The sequence below is a fragment of the Corvus kubaryi genome, unplaced genomic scaffold (genome assembly GCF_017639235.1).
Source record: "Corvus kubaryi isolate FWS band 111438036 unplaced genomic scaffold, C.kubaryi_AGA036_p1.0 37284, whole genome shotgun sequence".
In the NCBI taxonomy this organism is placed as follows: domain Eukaryota; kingdom Metazoa; phylum Chordata; class Aves; order Passeriformes; family Corvidae; genus Corvus; species Corvus kubaryi.
In genome coordinates this window covers 17762-33101 of record NW_024581088.1, presented here as the reverse complement: position 1 = coordinate 33101, position 15340 = coordinate 17762, and the positions used below count along the sequence as shown (strand labels likewise).

Sequence of the window (15340 nt, the reverse complement as noted above, 5' to 3'; positions counted from 1 at the left end):
GCTGAGAGCTCATCCTGTTCAGCTGTTCAAAGGGGACAGGGAGGGGCAGTCCTTATGTGGGGAACAGCTTTGTGATCCATGGCACTGAAACACCTCCATGCTGAAGTGTTCTCTGCAGGTGCAGGCAGCCAAAGTCCCTCTCCTCTCCCTCATCTTTGCAGAAGGTGTGTGCTGGGAGTTCTCTCATTGCCTGATACTTGTTAAGGTTCTCCCCAGGAAGTCCTGTCCCCATCTCTCTCCCTTTCCCCACTGCCCTTCTCCTGCTGCCCCACTGCCGGTCCCACACTGGGGCACATGTGAGATCAGCCTCGTGTCCCTATTGATGATCAGCGGGGAGAGGAGCTTCCCTGAGCAGAGCCTGGACGTGTCTGTGAGCGCAGGGTCTGTGGAGAGCAGCTCTGCGTGCCAGGAGCTGGTGCTGGGAAGGAGAAGGAGTCAGCTGGGGCACAGACTCCAGTGTGGGCCTGGCTGTCCCCAGATGGTGCCCCTGGGTCTGCCTCAGGCAGGACACAAAGTGCATTGGGAACAGCCTCTTGCCCCCAGGGCAGGGAAAGCTGAGGAACAATCAGCCTTCCCTGACTGTGGGTCCTGTTCTTGCTCCAGCTGCAGCGAGCAAAGCCATGGCAAGGAGCAGCCCAGAGCAGTCCAGGGAAAGGCCTGGAATTCCTGCTGGCTCAAGCCATTGTGGGCTTAAAATTAAGCCTGTGGCCCACTTTTCAAAGCTGGAGCCCTGTTTATTGAGCTACAGAAAGCACAAATGAGAGGTTGAAAAGGGATGAAAGTTTGCTCTGATTTCTTGTTCCCTCCCTGCTCAAAGTCAGAAGACAAAGGGAAAACCATGTCCAGATTGTACCTCCATGGCCAAATGGAATTCCTGGGAGGTGAGGCTTTCTAAGGGGGAATGAGGAAGGATAAAAAACCAAACCCACAGGAGCGCCCTGAGAAGAGACCCTCTGTCAGGGATGTTAAATCAGAGCCTTTGGACATCCTTGTGTCAGATAGCTGGTGTCCCCCTCAAGGAGGAATCATCACTGACCCAATGACATTGTTCTTTCTTCACAGAAAAGAAGGAGGAGGAAATTGCAAGGGCCCTGGAATCCAGGTTGATGAAGAAATTCCATCATCTCTCCCAAAGCATTCAAACTCTGCAAGAAGATGTACATGAATGGCTGGAGTCCACGAAGCTTGATCTTCAGGTCCTCAGAGCAGACCTGGAGAAGATACACGGTGAGCAGGGCCATTGCCAAGCAGACTTTATCTCACTGAAGGCAAAAGCAGCTCTACAGCCCAACCACGCTGAGAGCTCATCCTGTTCAGCTGTTCAAAGGGGACAGGGAGGGAGGGGCCTGAGAAGAGACCGTCTGTCAGGGATGTTAAATCAGAGCCTTTGGACATCCTTGTGTCAGATAGCTGGTATAGGAGAAAGGTTCACGAAGGATGTCTGGACTTCAGGTGGCTCTCTTGAAAGCTGTTTATTGCATAGGCGAAGTTACAGCAGCTCAGGGAGTGGGTATCCAGAGCCAGCCCTACAGCTGCCAGCTACAGCTGTAGGCATACCTGAAGCCACTTGCTGTTCAAGTTACCAAGCATTAGATACTTCTCTTTGCTGGGTATCTTGATACATAACAACCAATAAGCCCCATACACAACACCTTTACATTTGCCTATAGCCTATCATAACTACTACCATTACCATATTATAGTCATTATTATCCAATCACAAGAGTAAGTTACAATTTAAGCTTACAGTGGAAAATTCTCAGACCTCTCTTCTTCTTGCTTTATCAACATTTCTTGTTTGCCTGCCATATCTCTCTTTTTGGTAAAGACATGTTTTCTATTTACTTATGCTCTTCTTGGGACTCATTTACTTGGTGAAAAACACGTCTTTGTTTGTAGTTACATACCTTTGTCCTAATCATAAAAATCTCCTTCCAACTCATCTCCAACCTTTGCATTCTCAGTTATTCAGTGATCACTGGTTCAGCAAAACATCTTTTACTCTATATCAAAACTTGCTTTCATTTCTATCTCATTCTCAGTTTCTACATTCAGAGATCTTTCTGCCAAGCCTACATACCTCTGAAACTTTCTTACCGAACTTTCATCCTTTCCAACAAGCTGGTGTCCTCCTCAAGGAGGAATCATCAGTGACCCAGTGACATCTTTCTTTCCTCCCAGGAAACAAAGAGGAGGAAATTGCAAGGGCCCTGGAATCCTGGATGGAGAAGGTATTCCAGCATCTCTCTCAAATAATTCAAACTCCAGAAGAAGCTTTGGAAGAAATTCAAACTCCAGAAGAAGCTTTACGGAAGAGGAAGGGGTTCTGAAAACATTAGCTTCAGCTCCTCACAGCTGACCTGGAGAAGAACCAAGGAGCAGGGTCATTGCCAAGCAGACTTTCATCTCACTGAAGGCAAAAGCTGCTCTACAGGCTGTGGTGATGTGATTGTTGGGGAGGATGAAACAGGAAAACCTTGGAAATATGATTGCCTGACAAAAGATTTTGGGAATATGAAAACTACAGGCAACATCGAAATGAAAGCCACTTTTGAAATACCAGGTCTTAGTTACTGAACAACTAGAAAACAATGGTATGGCCACTGAAGTAATCCCCTCTTGATGAAACAATACCCTCTGCTTGCAAACAGGTCCAAGGGTCAGAGCAGACCCTACTAGCTCAGCAGAAGGGGTCCAAAGAGTAGTTTTTAGAAGTTAAGATGTAACACTCTATGGTAATATAAGAACTCTTATAGGCTGTATGTAAATGCTATAGGATTTGTATCTTGTATTAGATTGGTTAGTGACAATTAGAATATTCAGTACAGAAGATGATTTATTGTATTGTAACCAGGACTTCAGACATTCTGATTCTCTCTTCTCTATTCCTCTCTTCCACTTCTACTCTTACCTCCACTCTTGCTCTTACACCCTCTCTCTCTCCCACTTACTCTCTCACCTGCTTACTCTCTTGGGCCTGCTCAGAGCTGAGTCTAGCAGCTCTGAGCAGTGCCCCTATACCCACGCCTTTACAATAAACCGACTGTGTCCCAAGACCTGCCTATAGAGATCTCTCCATCCGTCTACGTCCGGCCGTCCCGACTGAACCCCGAAACCCGTAACCTACATGTGATACCTTTATTGTATTTTTATATAAGTTTTCTGTACCCCAACGGTTCATCCCTACCTTCCCCACTCCTATTCCCAGTTGGTTTCCCCCAGACCCAAGCCGCTCCCCCGGTGCTCCCTACATGGTTGTTCTCCTCCCCTTGTTCTAGCTCTTTCCCTATCAATCACCCAAACCCCTCCTGTTGTTCCCGAAGGTTCAGTGTCCATCATCTGAAACCTCCCAGTTTACCCTTATATGGTCCTCGTCAATCCCTGGAGACCCTACCCCTCTGGATAACTCCCCCTTTGGAAATCCCCTAAACCTTGACGCCCCATTGGGGCATGTGATCCCTTTCCCTCCTCCCCTTGAGGCTATTGGCCCAAGGAAATGTCTATCCTCGTCCATATCCCTCCCTTAGAGATTTCTATTGGTCCCCAGTTAAGCCATCCCCATTGTAACACCTCCCTTTATAAGAGGTTCCCTGGAGCTGCTGGAGGCTGGTCACCTGTGAGTTGCGTCAGACAAACTTGGTGGCAAGCCTCCTTGCTACTTTCTATCCTCTCCTTTGTCCGGACTGCTGACAGCCACTGTGCCTGGAGCTTCAGCTCCCCTGGGCAGAGCTGAACTCCTGAGGAGCAGCTTTAAAGCCAAGAGCCTCCAGCTGCTCCCCACTCCTGTCGCACACCGGAGGAGCTAGCCCGGGCAGTGGTCAGTGGCAGTCATTGCGACAACAGGCCAACCACCCTGAGAGCTTGTCCTGCTCAGCTCCTCAGAGGGGATGGGGAGGGACAGTCCCTATCTGGGTAGAGGCCCAGAGAAGCTGACTTTAGTTATGGGATGCACCTCCACAATCCATCCTGCGACTAAAGTCAGCTTTTCTGGGCCTCTCAGCTTTTGTGATCCGTGACTCTGAAACAACTCTGTGCTGAAATGTTCTCTGCGGGTGCTCGAGACCCCTCTTTGTTCTGTTGTCTTTGAAGAGAGTGTGTAGGTACAACGTGAGGTTGTAAATGTATCCAAGTCCTACCCACTCACCTTCCTCATAACAGAGTGTTGTCTCCCATGGCCCACAGATCCTGTCTGGGGAGATGGAGGGAGAGGATCCCTGCTCTCCATCCTGCCCCCCAGGCCTTTGCCAAGTCCTCAGGAATGCCCATAGAGCCTGTGCTCTTTCCCCAACCTCCTGCAGTCAATCCATCCAAACCAATTGAAAGAACCTGGGAAGGAATAAGCCCAGCACCAGTCCAGGCTCAGGGCTGACCTGCTGGGAAGTAGCTCTGCAGAGAAGGACCTGGGGGTGCTGGTGGCCAAAGAGTTGTCCAAGAGTCAGCAATGTGTCTTTGTGGCCAAGGAGGCCAGTGGCTGCCTTAGGAAGAGCTTTGCCAACTTCCAAGGGAGGAACAGCCCTGGTGAGGCACATCTGGAGCTCTGTGTTCAGTGCTGGGTTCCTCAGTTCAAGAGAAACCTGGAGCTCTTGGGACAGGCCTAACTGAGGACTACAGAGATGATCAGGGGACTGGAGCATGTCTCCAGTGAGGAGAGGCTGAGGGAGCTGGACCTGTTTGGTCTGGAGGAGAGAAGGCCAAGAGGGGACCTCATCAATGGACAGAAGTGTTTGAAGGGTGGGTGTCAGGAAGATGGAGCTGGGCTCTTCTTGGTGGTGCTGAGTAATGGGATGAGAAGCAATAGGCAGAAACAAAAACAAAGGAATTTCCACCTAAACACAAGGAAGAACTCAGCACTGAAACCAGTTCTGAGAGAGATTGTGGAGACTCCTTCTTTGGTGATACTCAAAATCCAACTAGACATAAATCTGCCTAATGGTCTCTAGGAGACCCTGTTTGAGTGGGGAGTTTGGACGAGAAGACTTCAAGTGGTCCCTTCCAATCTTACCCATTTGGTGATTTGTGAGGGTGGGAAGGGCTTTTTAATCCTCTCTTGTAGGTACAAAAATGCTGTTAGTGAGGATCTTCTTGTTATTTTTCTAAGTCCGTGAGAGACTTTTCTCTCTCACAGAAGAGGTAGCAGGGAATGTAAACAACCAAGCCACCTGCAACCTTGGAAAGTCTTGTTTATGGTATAGTAGAAAATATTTTGATAATGGATGTTTTAGGATTTTGGCCAATCACCCCCAAGGGGTGGCTGGTCCTTTGTCCAATTAGACTATGAAGAAAAAAGTCTATAAAAGAGTTTGTAAAATAATTAAATAGATCAATCTTGCTGCACAGTTCTTGCCTGCTGGATCTTCTTCTCCTCCTCCTCCCTATAGCTGCGGGACACGGTGATATACCGTAGGAACCAGGCCTGCGGTAATATTTGGTGCTGCCCGACGTGATTTGCACTCTCTGACGTGTCCTGCTGCTGCGAGCCAAGCCGAATTCCTGTAGAGGTGCGCTGTTCCTTTTACCCCCCGGGACCGGGAGGTCCGACAGAACTGAGAAATGGCGAACAGCGGCTCACAGAATGACGCTGTCGTACTGGTCTGGAAAGGTGTGTTTAGCATATTGCAAACCTCCATTCCTGAAAACTCAGTTCGGGAATTATTAGACTGGGCTACTTTAAAAGGGATTTCCATGGACAGAGATACTGCCCTGGACTTTGCCTTATGGCAGGAACTCGGCTCTGCTGTCCGACACGAGCTCCCGACTGGGGAGCCGGCAGCGTCAGGATTATACAAAACCTGGCGTTTATTATTTTTTCTGCTGACAGCCCTTGACTGTGATAGCAGGGCTGGATCGCCTGTCTCGGTGATGAGTGACGGAGGAATGTCCGAGGGGGGCCCCGCTGACTGGGCTTCTGGGGCAAGTGATGGTGGATTCGGAATAACCCCCCCGGCTCCACAGGCAGAGCCTGCGCCGGCTCACCCTGCACAGTCTCAGGACTCCGCAGCCCCCAGGAACCCCGCGCCGCCAGAGGCGGGGGGGTCAGGGCAGAGGCAGGGCGCACAGCCTGCCTTGCCGTTCGGCTGGACGGCGGCCACGCTTTATCCAGGGCCGCAAATCAGCGGCTTAGCCAACTGGACGCCCAGAGAGCGTCCTAGTTCGGTTCCGTATGCACCTGGATCTAACTTAGCGGGCGTTGCGCCGGGCGTGCCCCTCCCGGGACTGCCTGGCTGTGCTCCGCTGCCCTCCCTGGCGCTGGACTGTTCTGCGCAGTCGCAGAACCGAGGCATGGACCCTTTTATGCAGCATTTGCCCTTTCTGGCAGAGCTGCGAAACCTATCCCAAAGGATGGGGGACTTGCTCAGCCTGTTAGAGCGGCGAATGCCCGAGCCCGCGCCGCAAGCGGTGCCAGCGCCGGCCGTGCCGCCCGCGCCGCCCGCGCCCCTCCCGCCAGAAGCGGGAGACGCAGCTCCGAGCCGAGAAACGGCGCGGCCGGCGGCGAAACCGGGAACAGCGCTGCCGCGGGAAAACGCGGAAGCGGCGGCGGCTGCTGAGCGGCGGGCAGAAGCGGCGGCGCCGGGAGCGCCCGCAGAGAACGGACCAGCGGCGGCGCCGGGAGCGCCCGCAGAGAACGGACCGGCAGCGGCGCCGGGCGCGTCCGCAGAGCGCCGGCCAGAGACGGCGGCGCCGAGCGCGCCCGGGGAGCGCGAAGCAGCAGAGGAAGCGGCAACCGCGCCGAACGTGGCTGCTGTGCGGGAGACGAGCGCGGTGCCGACCGCGGCGCCGGGCGCAGCCGTAGTTCCAGAGTCGACTGCAGCTTCAGTACCGGCTCGGTCGGAACTGGCCGAGACGGCCTCCCGTAAAGAGACTGCTGTACAAACTGCCGCGCAGCCAGCTGCAGTCTGTCCTGTCTGTTCTGGCCCTGGCGAACTTAGCCAAAGTGCCTCCCCTCCCCGTACATTTCTGTTCCCTCCCAGCACCCCAAAGTTGCCTTTGCCTGATGATTCCTCGTCAGGCAGTGAGGCAGATGAGGTTCTGGCCTCAGGTCGTCAGGCGGCTGTAGCCGCGCGGCGAAGAAAAAGGCTGCGCCGGTCTCGCCCCTGGACTTTTCCGGACTGCACGGTAACACTGCGTCCGACGCATCATAATCGCTTCCTAGAGTCTCTTAAGATGCAAGCATTGGGGGAGGGTGACTGGAGGTTATTAGAAATCCTTGGACTGCCAAATAGATCTGGGGATTCTGGGGGTAACCGGGGAGCTGTTACACTCCATCCGCAGGCTGTGCCGGACGTTCAGGATGGTACTGGTTCCCCAAAAGAGATCCGAGCTTTCCCGGTGTATAAGGCTCTCCCAGATTCAGGAGAGCATGATAGGCATGAGGTAATTGCTTGGAAAGTTGCCCAGGACCTCCAATCCAAGGTGGCACAATATGGGCTGGGTTCTGCTGAGGTTATGCAAATAATAAGGGTGATAAATACAGATTTGCTTTCTCCATTTGATGTCAGACACTTAGGTCAAATTCTGTTTCAACCTGTACAATTTACAGTTTTTGAGACAACCTGGAGAAAGCTGGCCAAGAAGACTGCATTAGCAAATTTGCAGCTCCCTGCTGCTGATCCTAGACAGACAGCAGGAGTGGATGCTTTGATGGGGACTGGTCCCTTCTCTGATCCCAGCCTACAGGGTAACTTGCCCTCTAGCATCCTGCAGCAAGCACAACAGGTCGGCATGGCTGCCCTGTTGAAAACCATAGAGTTGTCAGCACCCAGAAAGCGATATACTGAAATAGTTCAAGGGAAATCAGAGTCATTCCTTTCTTTTGTAGAGAAAGTTGCTGCTTCTCTCGAGAAGCAGGTTGAAGATGACGGGTTAAGACAGTTGTTGTTAAGGCAGTTAGTGAGAGATAACGCAAACGAGGAGTGCAGAAAAATCATAGATGCCTTACCAGGGGATCCTGAGGTAACAGACATGGTCGAAGCCTGCGCTAAGGTGGGATCTGGGAACCAGAAAAGGTCTGCTTTGGCTGCGTTCCTGCAGCCTGTTCGCGCATCTTCTGGTCGTGAACCAAAGCAACCAAAACAGGTGAAGAAACGAAAGCGGCCTAAGCGTAGCCAAAAAGAGAACACACCGATCCCCCAGTGCAAAAGGTGTGGCAGGCCAGGGCATTGCACGGGCTACTGTAGATCCCGGACTCATGCCAATGGTCAGCCTTTGTCGGGAAACTTCCGCCGGGGTGCAAGGAGGGGGAATTGCTCTCCGATGCAGTCGCTCCCCCAGAGAGTGGCACAGGTACAGGCACAGGCCTACCCAGCCACCCTAGAGACGGCACCCAGGGATCAGACGGCACCCAGGGATCAGACGGCACCCAAGGATCAGACAGGTTTGACGTCCACACCGCAGCCGCAGTCGTCTTAGACTCTAGCGGTATTTATAAGGTTCCCTTGGATGCATATGGACCCTTAGCCCAGGGATCCAGTGCGATGCTGGTGGGAAAACCTGATGTTGCCCATCAAGGAATCTTAGTGCACTCAGGAGTTATTGATGCTGACTTTAAAGGTCAGATTTGCGCTATGGTCTCCACGCAAAAACCCCCTGTAACTATTCCTGAAAAGACCTGCCTTGCTAAATTGGTGCCTTTTAAGTCTTGTGTCCCCAGGATAGAGCAACAAACTCACGAAGATAACGGCAGTGGATCTACGGGACTTCCGCAGGCCTTCTGGACTGCAGACATCTCTGACCAAAGGCCACAGATGACATGTACCCTGATCCTGCCGAACGCCCGTCTGCCCCGGATTCAGCTTCGAGGTTTGATTGATACGGGTGCTGATGTAACTATCATCTCCTTCTCTGCGTGGCCTCCCTCATGGCCTTTAGCCCCGGTGGGATCGGCCATCGCAGGATTAGGAGGATCCACACAGAGCTATCTAAGCGAACAGCCTGTGGTGGTGAAGGACTCAGAGGGGCACACAGCTACAATCAGGCCTTATGTTGCTACCACTTCCCTTAACCTTTGGGGGCGGGATGTGTTGGCAGCTTGGGGTGTACGGATTGGGACAAATTTTTAGCAGGGGTCACTGTGTGTAAGGGCGCACAGCATCCTACACTGCCTTTGTGGTGGTTGACTGACACATTAGTCTTTGAGCCGCAGTGGCCCCTACCAAGAGAGAAGTTAGACGCCCTTCATCAGCTGGTTCAGGAACAGTTGCAACAGGGGCACCTTGAACCTTCTACTAGCCCTTGGAACACTCCTATTTTCGTAATTAAGAAGAAATCAGGGAAATGGAGGTTATTGCAGGACCTCCGGAAAGTTAATGCAGTAATGGAAGGTATGGGGGCATTGCAACCTGGCATGCCCTCTCCCACCATGATTCCTACGGGGTGGGACATCCTGATCATTGATTTAAAGGATTGTTTTTTCACAATTCCTTTGCATCCTGATGACAAACCAAAATTTGCCTTTACTGTGCCTGCCATTAACAATGCTGAACCTGCTAAGAGATACCAATGGAAGGTCCTCCCTCAAGGGATGAGGAACAGCCCAATTATCTGTCAGTGGTATGTCGCCCAAGCGTTAGCCGGAGTTCACAAGCAGTTTCCTGATGCACGCTGCTACCACTACATGGATGATATCCTGGTGGCAGCGTCCACTCGGGACGAGCTGCTGAGAATACAGCCTCAGCTGCTCGCTGCTCTGCATGCCTATGGATTAGAGGTAGCTCCGGAGAAAGTTCAACAGCATCCTCCTTGGAAATATTTAGGAGTGAAAATTTTGGACCAAATTATCCAACGCCAAGAGGTGCAATTCCCGGATTCGATTAAAACCTTGAATGATGCTCAAAAGCTGTTGGGTGTCATCAATTGGTTACGACCTTATTTAGGTCTAACTGCAGAGCAGCTTTCCCCTCTTTTTTATTTATTAAAAGGGGACCCTGGTCTGAATTCACCTCGGGAGTTGACTCCGGAAGCGCGGCAAGCGCTGCAGGAGGTCCAACGGGCTATTTCTGCTCGTCAGGTTTATCGAGTGGATCCCTCCATTGCTATCACTGTTTACATTACTATTCCAGACCTCCATCCTACAGGTATCATTGGCCCGTGGAATGCACAATGGCCTGATCCTTTGCATATCCTAGAATGGGTCTTTTTGCCTCACCAGCCAAAAAGGACGGTGACCACAGTGTTTGAATTGGTCGCTTCTCTGATAATCAAATGCCGTCAACGGTGTTTGCAACTGATGGCTGCGGATCCTGCAGTAATTGTCATTCCGATCTCAAAGGAATACTTTGAGTGGAGCCTCATCCATAGTGCTCCTTTGCAAAGCGCGCTGCAAAACTTTTCAGGGCAGATCACTTACCATCTGCCCAGCCATAAATTACTGCAGCTGGCAAAATCGACCGTACTTTCCTTGCGGCCGAGAAATAGCCGAGTGCCGGTGCAAGGACCCACCGTCTTTACGGATGGTTCAGGGAAAACTGGTAAAGCCATTGTTACCTGGAAGGAGGGATCGGAATGGCAGGTGCTGAAGGAACACGAGTCAGACTCTGCTCAGTTAGTTGAATTAAGGGCTGTTACCATGGCTTTTCAGCGATTCTCACAGGAACCTTTGAATTTGGTTACTGACTCTGCTTATGTAGCAGATATAACTCAACGCTTAGATTGTTCACTTCTGAAGGAGGTGAACAATGCGGCTCTGTTTTCGCTGTTGCAAACCTTGTGGTCTGCGATTCAGGCTCGAGTGCATCCGTATTACATTCTGCACATTCGAAGCCACACCAATTTACCAGGTTTTCTAACAGAAGGCAATGCCAGGGCTGACATGCTGGCCAACCCTGCATGGGTAGGGCCTCAGCCTGACAAAACTGCACAAGCCAAGGCATCACATGGTTTCTTCCATCAAAGTGCACATACCCTGCAGAAGCAGTTCCATTTAACGCCAACCGAGGCGCGCGACATTGTCAGCGCTTGTGCTGACTGTCATGGACTCGCTGCGCCTTTGCCAGCGGGGGTAAACCCCAGAGGGCTAAAAGCCTTGCAGATTTGGCAAACGGATGTAACTCACATCCCAGAATTTGGTCGGCTGAAATATGTGCATGTGTCTATTGACACTTTCTCCTCGGCTATGTGGGCTACTGCTCACACTGGAGAGAAGGGCCGTGATGTCATTGCCCATTGGAAATTGGCTTTCTCAGTCCTGGGCGTGCCAGCTTCTGTGAAAACCGATAATGGTCCTGCCTACGCCTCGGAGAAGACGCGGCAGTTTTTACACCTATGGGGTGTAGACCATACCTTTGGTATCCCACATTCTCCTACTGGCCAAGCCATTGTCGAATGCGCTCATGGTACCTTGAAGCGTGTTTTGGACAAACAGAAAAGGGGAATGCATGGAGAAACCCCACAGAGCCGACTAGCAAAAGCTTTGTATACAATTAATCACCTTACAGTACCACAAAATTCAAATAATCCTGTTCTTCTGAATCATTTTCTCTCATTGCAGTCTGCAGGCGACAGACAGCTGCCCCGGGCAAAAGTCTGGGTACGGAATTTACTCACTAACCAATGGGAAGGCCCACATGAGCTTATCGTTTGGGGTCGTGGGTATGCTTGCGTTTCCACAGATACTGGAGTACAGTGGCTACCTTCAAAATGCGTTCGCCCTGACCTGCGGCACCAGAGGCAGAACAGGCAACCTCCAAATGATGACCAGAACGCCAACCATCCAAATGGCGACCAGAATGTAGATCATCAGCCTAATGACTCTTCTGATGATGACCAGGATGTCAACCATCAGGCAGATGGTCCTTCTATAAGCAGAGACTGGGATGGTCCTTCCACAAGCAGAGACTGAATTTTGAATTTCTTGTTATGGAGTCAGATAGTTAAAGCCTTAAGGACATTTTTAGAATTAATAACTGATGTAGATTTCTATTTAGGATTAATAGTAGAGTTGTTATCTTATAAAACAAAAAGGGGGAATTGTAGGTACAAAAATGCTGTTAGTGAGGATCTTCTTGTTATTTTTCTAAGTCCGTGAGAGACTTTTCTCTCTCACAGAAGAGGTAGCAGGGAATGTAAACAACCAAGCCACCTGCAACCTTGGAAAGTCTTGTTTATGGTATAGTAGAAAATATTTTGATAATGGATGTTTTAGGATTTTGGCCAATCACCCCCAAGGGGTGGCTGGTCCTTTGTCCAATTAGACTATGAAGAAAAAAGTCTATAAAAGAGTTTGTAAAATAATTAAATAGATCAATCTTGCTGCACAGTTCCTGCCTGCTGGATCTTCTTCTCCTCCTCCTCCCTGTAGCTGCGGGACACGGTGATATACCGTAGGAACCAGGCCTGCGGTAATACTCTCTATTCTCAAGTGAGAGGACTCCAAGGAATGGCTGGAACTGCGTCAGAGGGGGTTTAGGTTGGCTATCAGGAAAAGGTTCTTCCCCCAGAGGGTGCTGGGCACTGAACAGGCTTCCCAGGGAATGGGCACGGCCCTGAGGCTGCCGGAGTTCCAGGACCATTTGGACAATGCTCCCAGGCACAGGCTGGGATTGTTGGTGATGCCTTAAAGACCCTAGAAATAAAACAACACACTTTTGCGATAATACAGGTATAGGAGCCTGGCCTTCATTAAACCGCCCATCCTCTGAAACGTGTGACGAAGCCGACACGTGGCCAGCCACCCATCAGCAAAGGGACGGTCCGTCCCCAGGATGCTTTCTTTCTGGCCAGGAGGGAACAGAGCTGTTCATCCCACATAATTCTGAGCTGTTTCCACGGTGTGCTGCCCAGAGGTATGGACAACTGCCGTGCCTTAATTCAAACAGCCCGAATACACACACATCCTATGGGATGTCGTGCAACGCCTTGCGAGGGCGAGCTCTGCTCAGAGCCTGCAACTGCAGCCGCAGACATAAATCAGATACAAGGACTAAAGGTGTGCTCTTGGAAACTGCCGAAATATCAAAGGGTAAGGGCAGCTTACAGTTAAATTTGCAAAACAAAACAGCCTTAACACACCATCTGGGCACCTCTGCATAAATTTCTGCAAGAGAGTCTTAGGACAGAAGTGATTGGAAAACTGAAATATTTCGATATAAAAACTTTTATGCCTCCTGTGTGGTTTATCTCTCTTGCGAGGGTCACTCATGGCATGAGTGATCATCAAGTGATTGCTACTATGTGACACTTTAAATGGTAGAAAAACAGGGAAAGAAAGAAAATAAGCATATTTGGAATTTTGACATATATTTGACAAATAAAAATGGCATGTGATGTTGGGCTACCACTTAAATTAAGGTTTTCCCAGATAGGATTATTTTAAAGTGTTCATATGGTGAGGTCTGATTTGCTGGAGCACTTAGTTATTATCTGCAACAGGGATGAAGAGGACCTGGGCTGAGGGGCTATAAAACACTAAGTTCTGGGAGAAATCAGTGTACAGGCAACTCCTCAGGCTCCTTCAGCCAGACACTCTGAGCACCAGAACCATCACGTCTCCTTCCTCCAGAAGAGATCACATCATCATACTTTCTCACAGGGAGAATAGAACAGGAATAGAAACACCATGCCAATGAGGGAGCTGGAAACTGCTGAAGCTGTTCTCAGAGCAGCACCTGAATGGTATGAAATAAATAAGGCATGTGAGCTACAAGAAATAAAGCACAAGCTTAGTTAGCAGCACACTCAGTGAGCACAGACTCTCCTTGCAGTCTACTTGGAAACTGAGACAACACTTGAAAATCAGATCAGATAACCCTATCACCAAGAGGCTGGCTGGAGAATCCAGGTAATCACCCGATCCAGAACCATCTCCATTATGAAGTCTCAGTGCTCTTTCTTTTCTCATACAGCATAATTTTACTCTTGATTCTGAAGAAGTCATGCTGTGTTGCTGCTGACTTAAGGAAAATAATTATGATTGTCTGAATGTTGGGGAACCTTCTTCGAGGGTCGCCAAAATTGGCAGTGGAGGAGAAATTTTAAAAGAAAAAGGAGAAAAGATAAAATAATTGGTAGAAGTCCAACAAGGATCAACAATTTCAACAAAGAGTGGAATATTTTGCAAAATGCATTAAGTGTTTGGTCAATACCTTTGTATGAGAGGTTGTTTCCCTCATGCTGTTGGCAGGGGAGGACTGAACACATTTGCAGAACTTGAAGATTTATGGTTTGCACAATGGGGGGGGGAGGGGGGAAGATGGAATGCAAAAGGTGTAATTGCTTAAAATAATTATGTGCCTAGTTCACATTTTTTTTAAACAGAGCAATAGCAGTTTCAGGCATTTCAGAAGCCAACTACAAAGTATCTTAATTGCTGGCAAGACCAATAAGCTGTTACTTGGTGAGTTTGGAGTGGTGGGTGGTGGTGGCTTTTCTAAGCAGTACTCACATTTTTTCCCTTTGTTCTTCCCCCAATCATTAACATAACACCCAAAGGCTAAGAGAAAAGCCCTTCAATGTTGTATGCAATGAATGTGTGGCACTAGAAGGAGCTACTAGGAGCTGACAAAATTTCAATCTGAAATCAATTTATTAGAAAAGGAAGTTCCAAGCAACTTTAAATTCCATATATGCAGCAGTCAGGTTATCTCTCACAACGAGGAGGTGCACTCCTAGAATGCAGCTTGGCTGAGCTCTCATTTGAGCTTTCCTCCAGCCTTCTCCTTTATGCCCCCTACCCAGGTTTTTACAAACATGAGCTTGAATTACTGTAATATAAATAATGGGCTCAATTTCTTGACTTTTTTCAGTGTTAAACCTAATGCATTGTAGATGGCTGAAAAGGTGTTTCAAAGGGACTAAACTGAACACCATTCTGAAGCTCAGGCCTGCTCATCTTTTTTTAATTTTGCACAGAAAAAACCCCAAACTACAAACATACATACATATATAGCGGGGTGTGTGTATATGTATGTATGTATGTATTTATATATTTATTTTTATATAACAACTCACATTTAAAATAATGCCCTGCATCCCCAATATCACCATTGTGTGTTTGTCATGGCTTCAAATGCCCCTTGGTATTACTCCTCCTCTCAGTCAATAAAGGCAACCTATTGCAGTCCTGCATTGCCTCCCAGCTCTGTCTCAAATCTCAGGTTGCCAGAAAGAAGCTGTTCCCTCCTCCAGCTTCACAGATGCTAATCCTCACTAATCACATCTCCTCTTCCCTTGCTTCACATTTATTATATAAGTCACTGGGCTAAAGGACAGGGTGGTCAGGAAAAAATGGGGCGGTGTTATATTTAAATAGAGCAGTAATGAACTCAAGAAGTGCACCCAAACGAACCTGAACATCATTATTATTGTAACCCTTACCCTTCCTCTCCCTGCTCTTCCCTGCCCCACACAT

At 49.4% G+C, this 15340-nt stretch overlaps 2 protein-coding genes across 11 annotated transcripts in view; both read left to right on the top strand.

Annotated features, from left to right (window-relative positions):
- The window catches only part of LOC121663488, an 18600-nt gene extending 16234 nt beyond the window's left edge, over window positions 1-2366 (top strand). For all 9 annotated transcript variants that reach the window (XM_042025784.1, XM_042025789.1, XM_042025787.1 and 6 more), the window contains 2 exons: window positions 1063-1227; window positions 2182-2366. In XM_042025784.1, the coding sequence (XP_041881718.1) occupies window positions 1063-1227; window positions 2182-2330 (314 nt within the window). In that variant the 3' untranslated portion in view covers window positions 2331-2366. The remainder of the gene's footprint in view (window positions 1-1062; window positions 1228-2181) is intronic.
- Window positions 2367-5506: 3140 nt separating this feature from the next.
- LOC121663487 lies at window positions 5507-11682 on the top strand. 2 transcript variants are annotated; one of them, XM_042025781.1, is made up of 2 exons: window positions 5507-8796; window positions 11604-11682. In XM_042025781.1, the coding sequence occupies exon 1, from the start codon at window positions 5551-5553 to the stop codon at window positions 8404-8406; it is 2856 nt and encodes a 951-aa protein (XP_041881715.1). In that variant the 5' UTR covers window positions 5507-5550; the 3' UTR covers window positions 8407-8796; window positions 11604-11682. The 2 variants fall into 2 exon arrangements, with proteins under 2 accessions (XP_041881715.1, XP_041881714.1); XM_042025780.1 differs by having other exon boundaries at window positions 11483-11682.
- The last annotated feature ends 3658 nt before the right edge of the window (window positions 11683-15340 follow it).

Excerpts from the sequence above, each read along its gene's own strand:
- LOC121663487 (XM_042025781.1), top strand. The coding sequence starts at position 5,551 with ATGGCGAACAGCGGCTCACAGAATGACGCTGTCGTACTGGTCTGGAAA.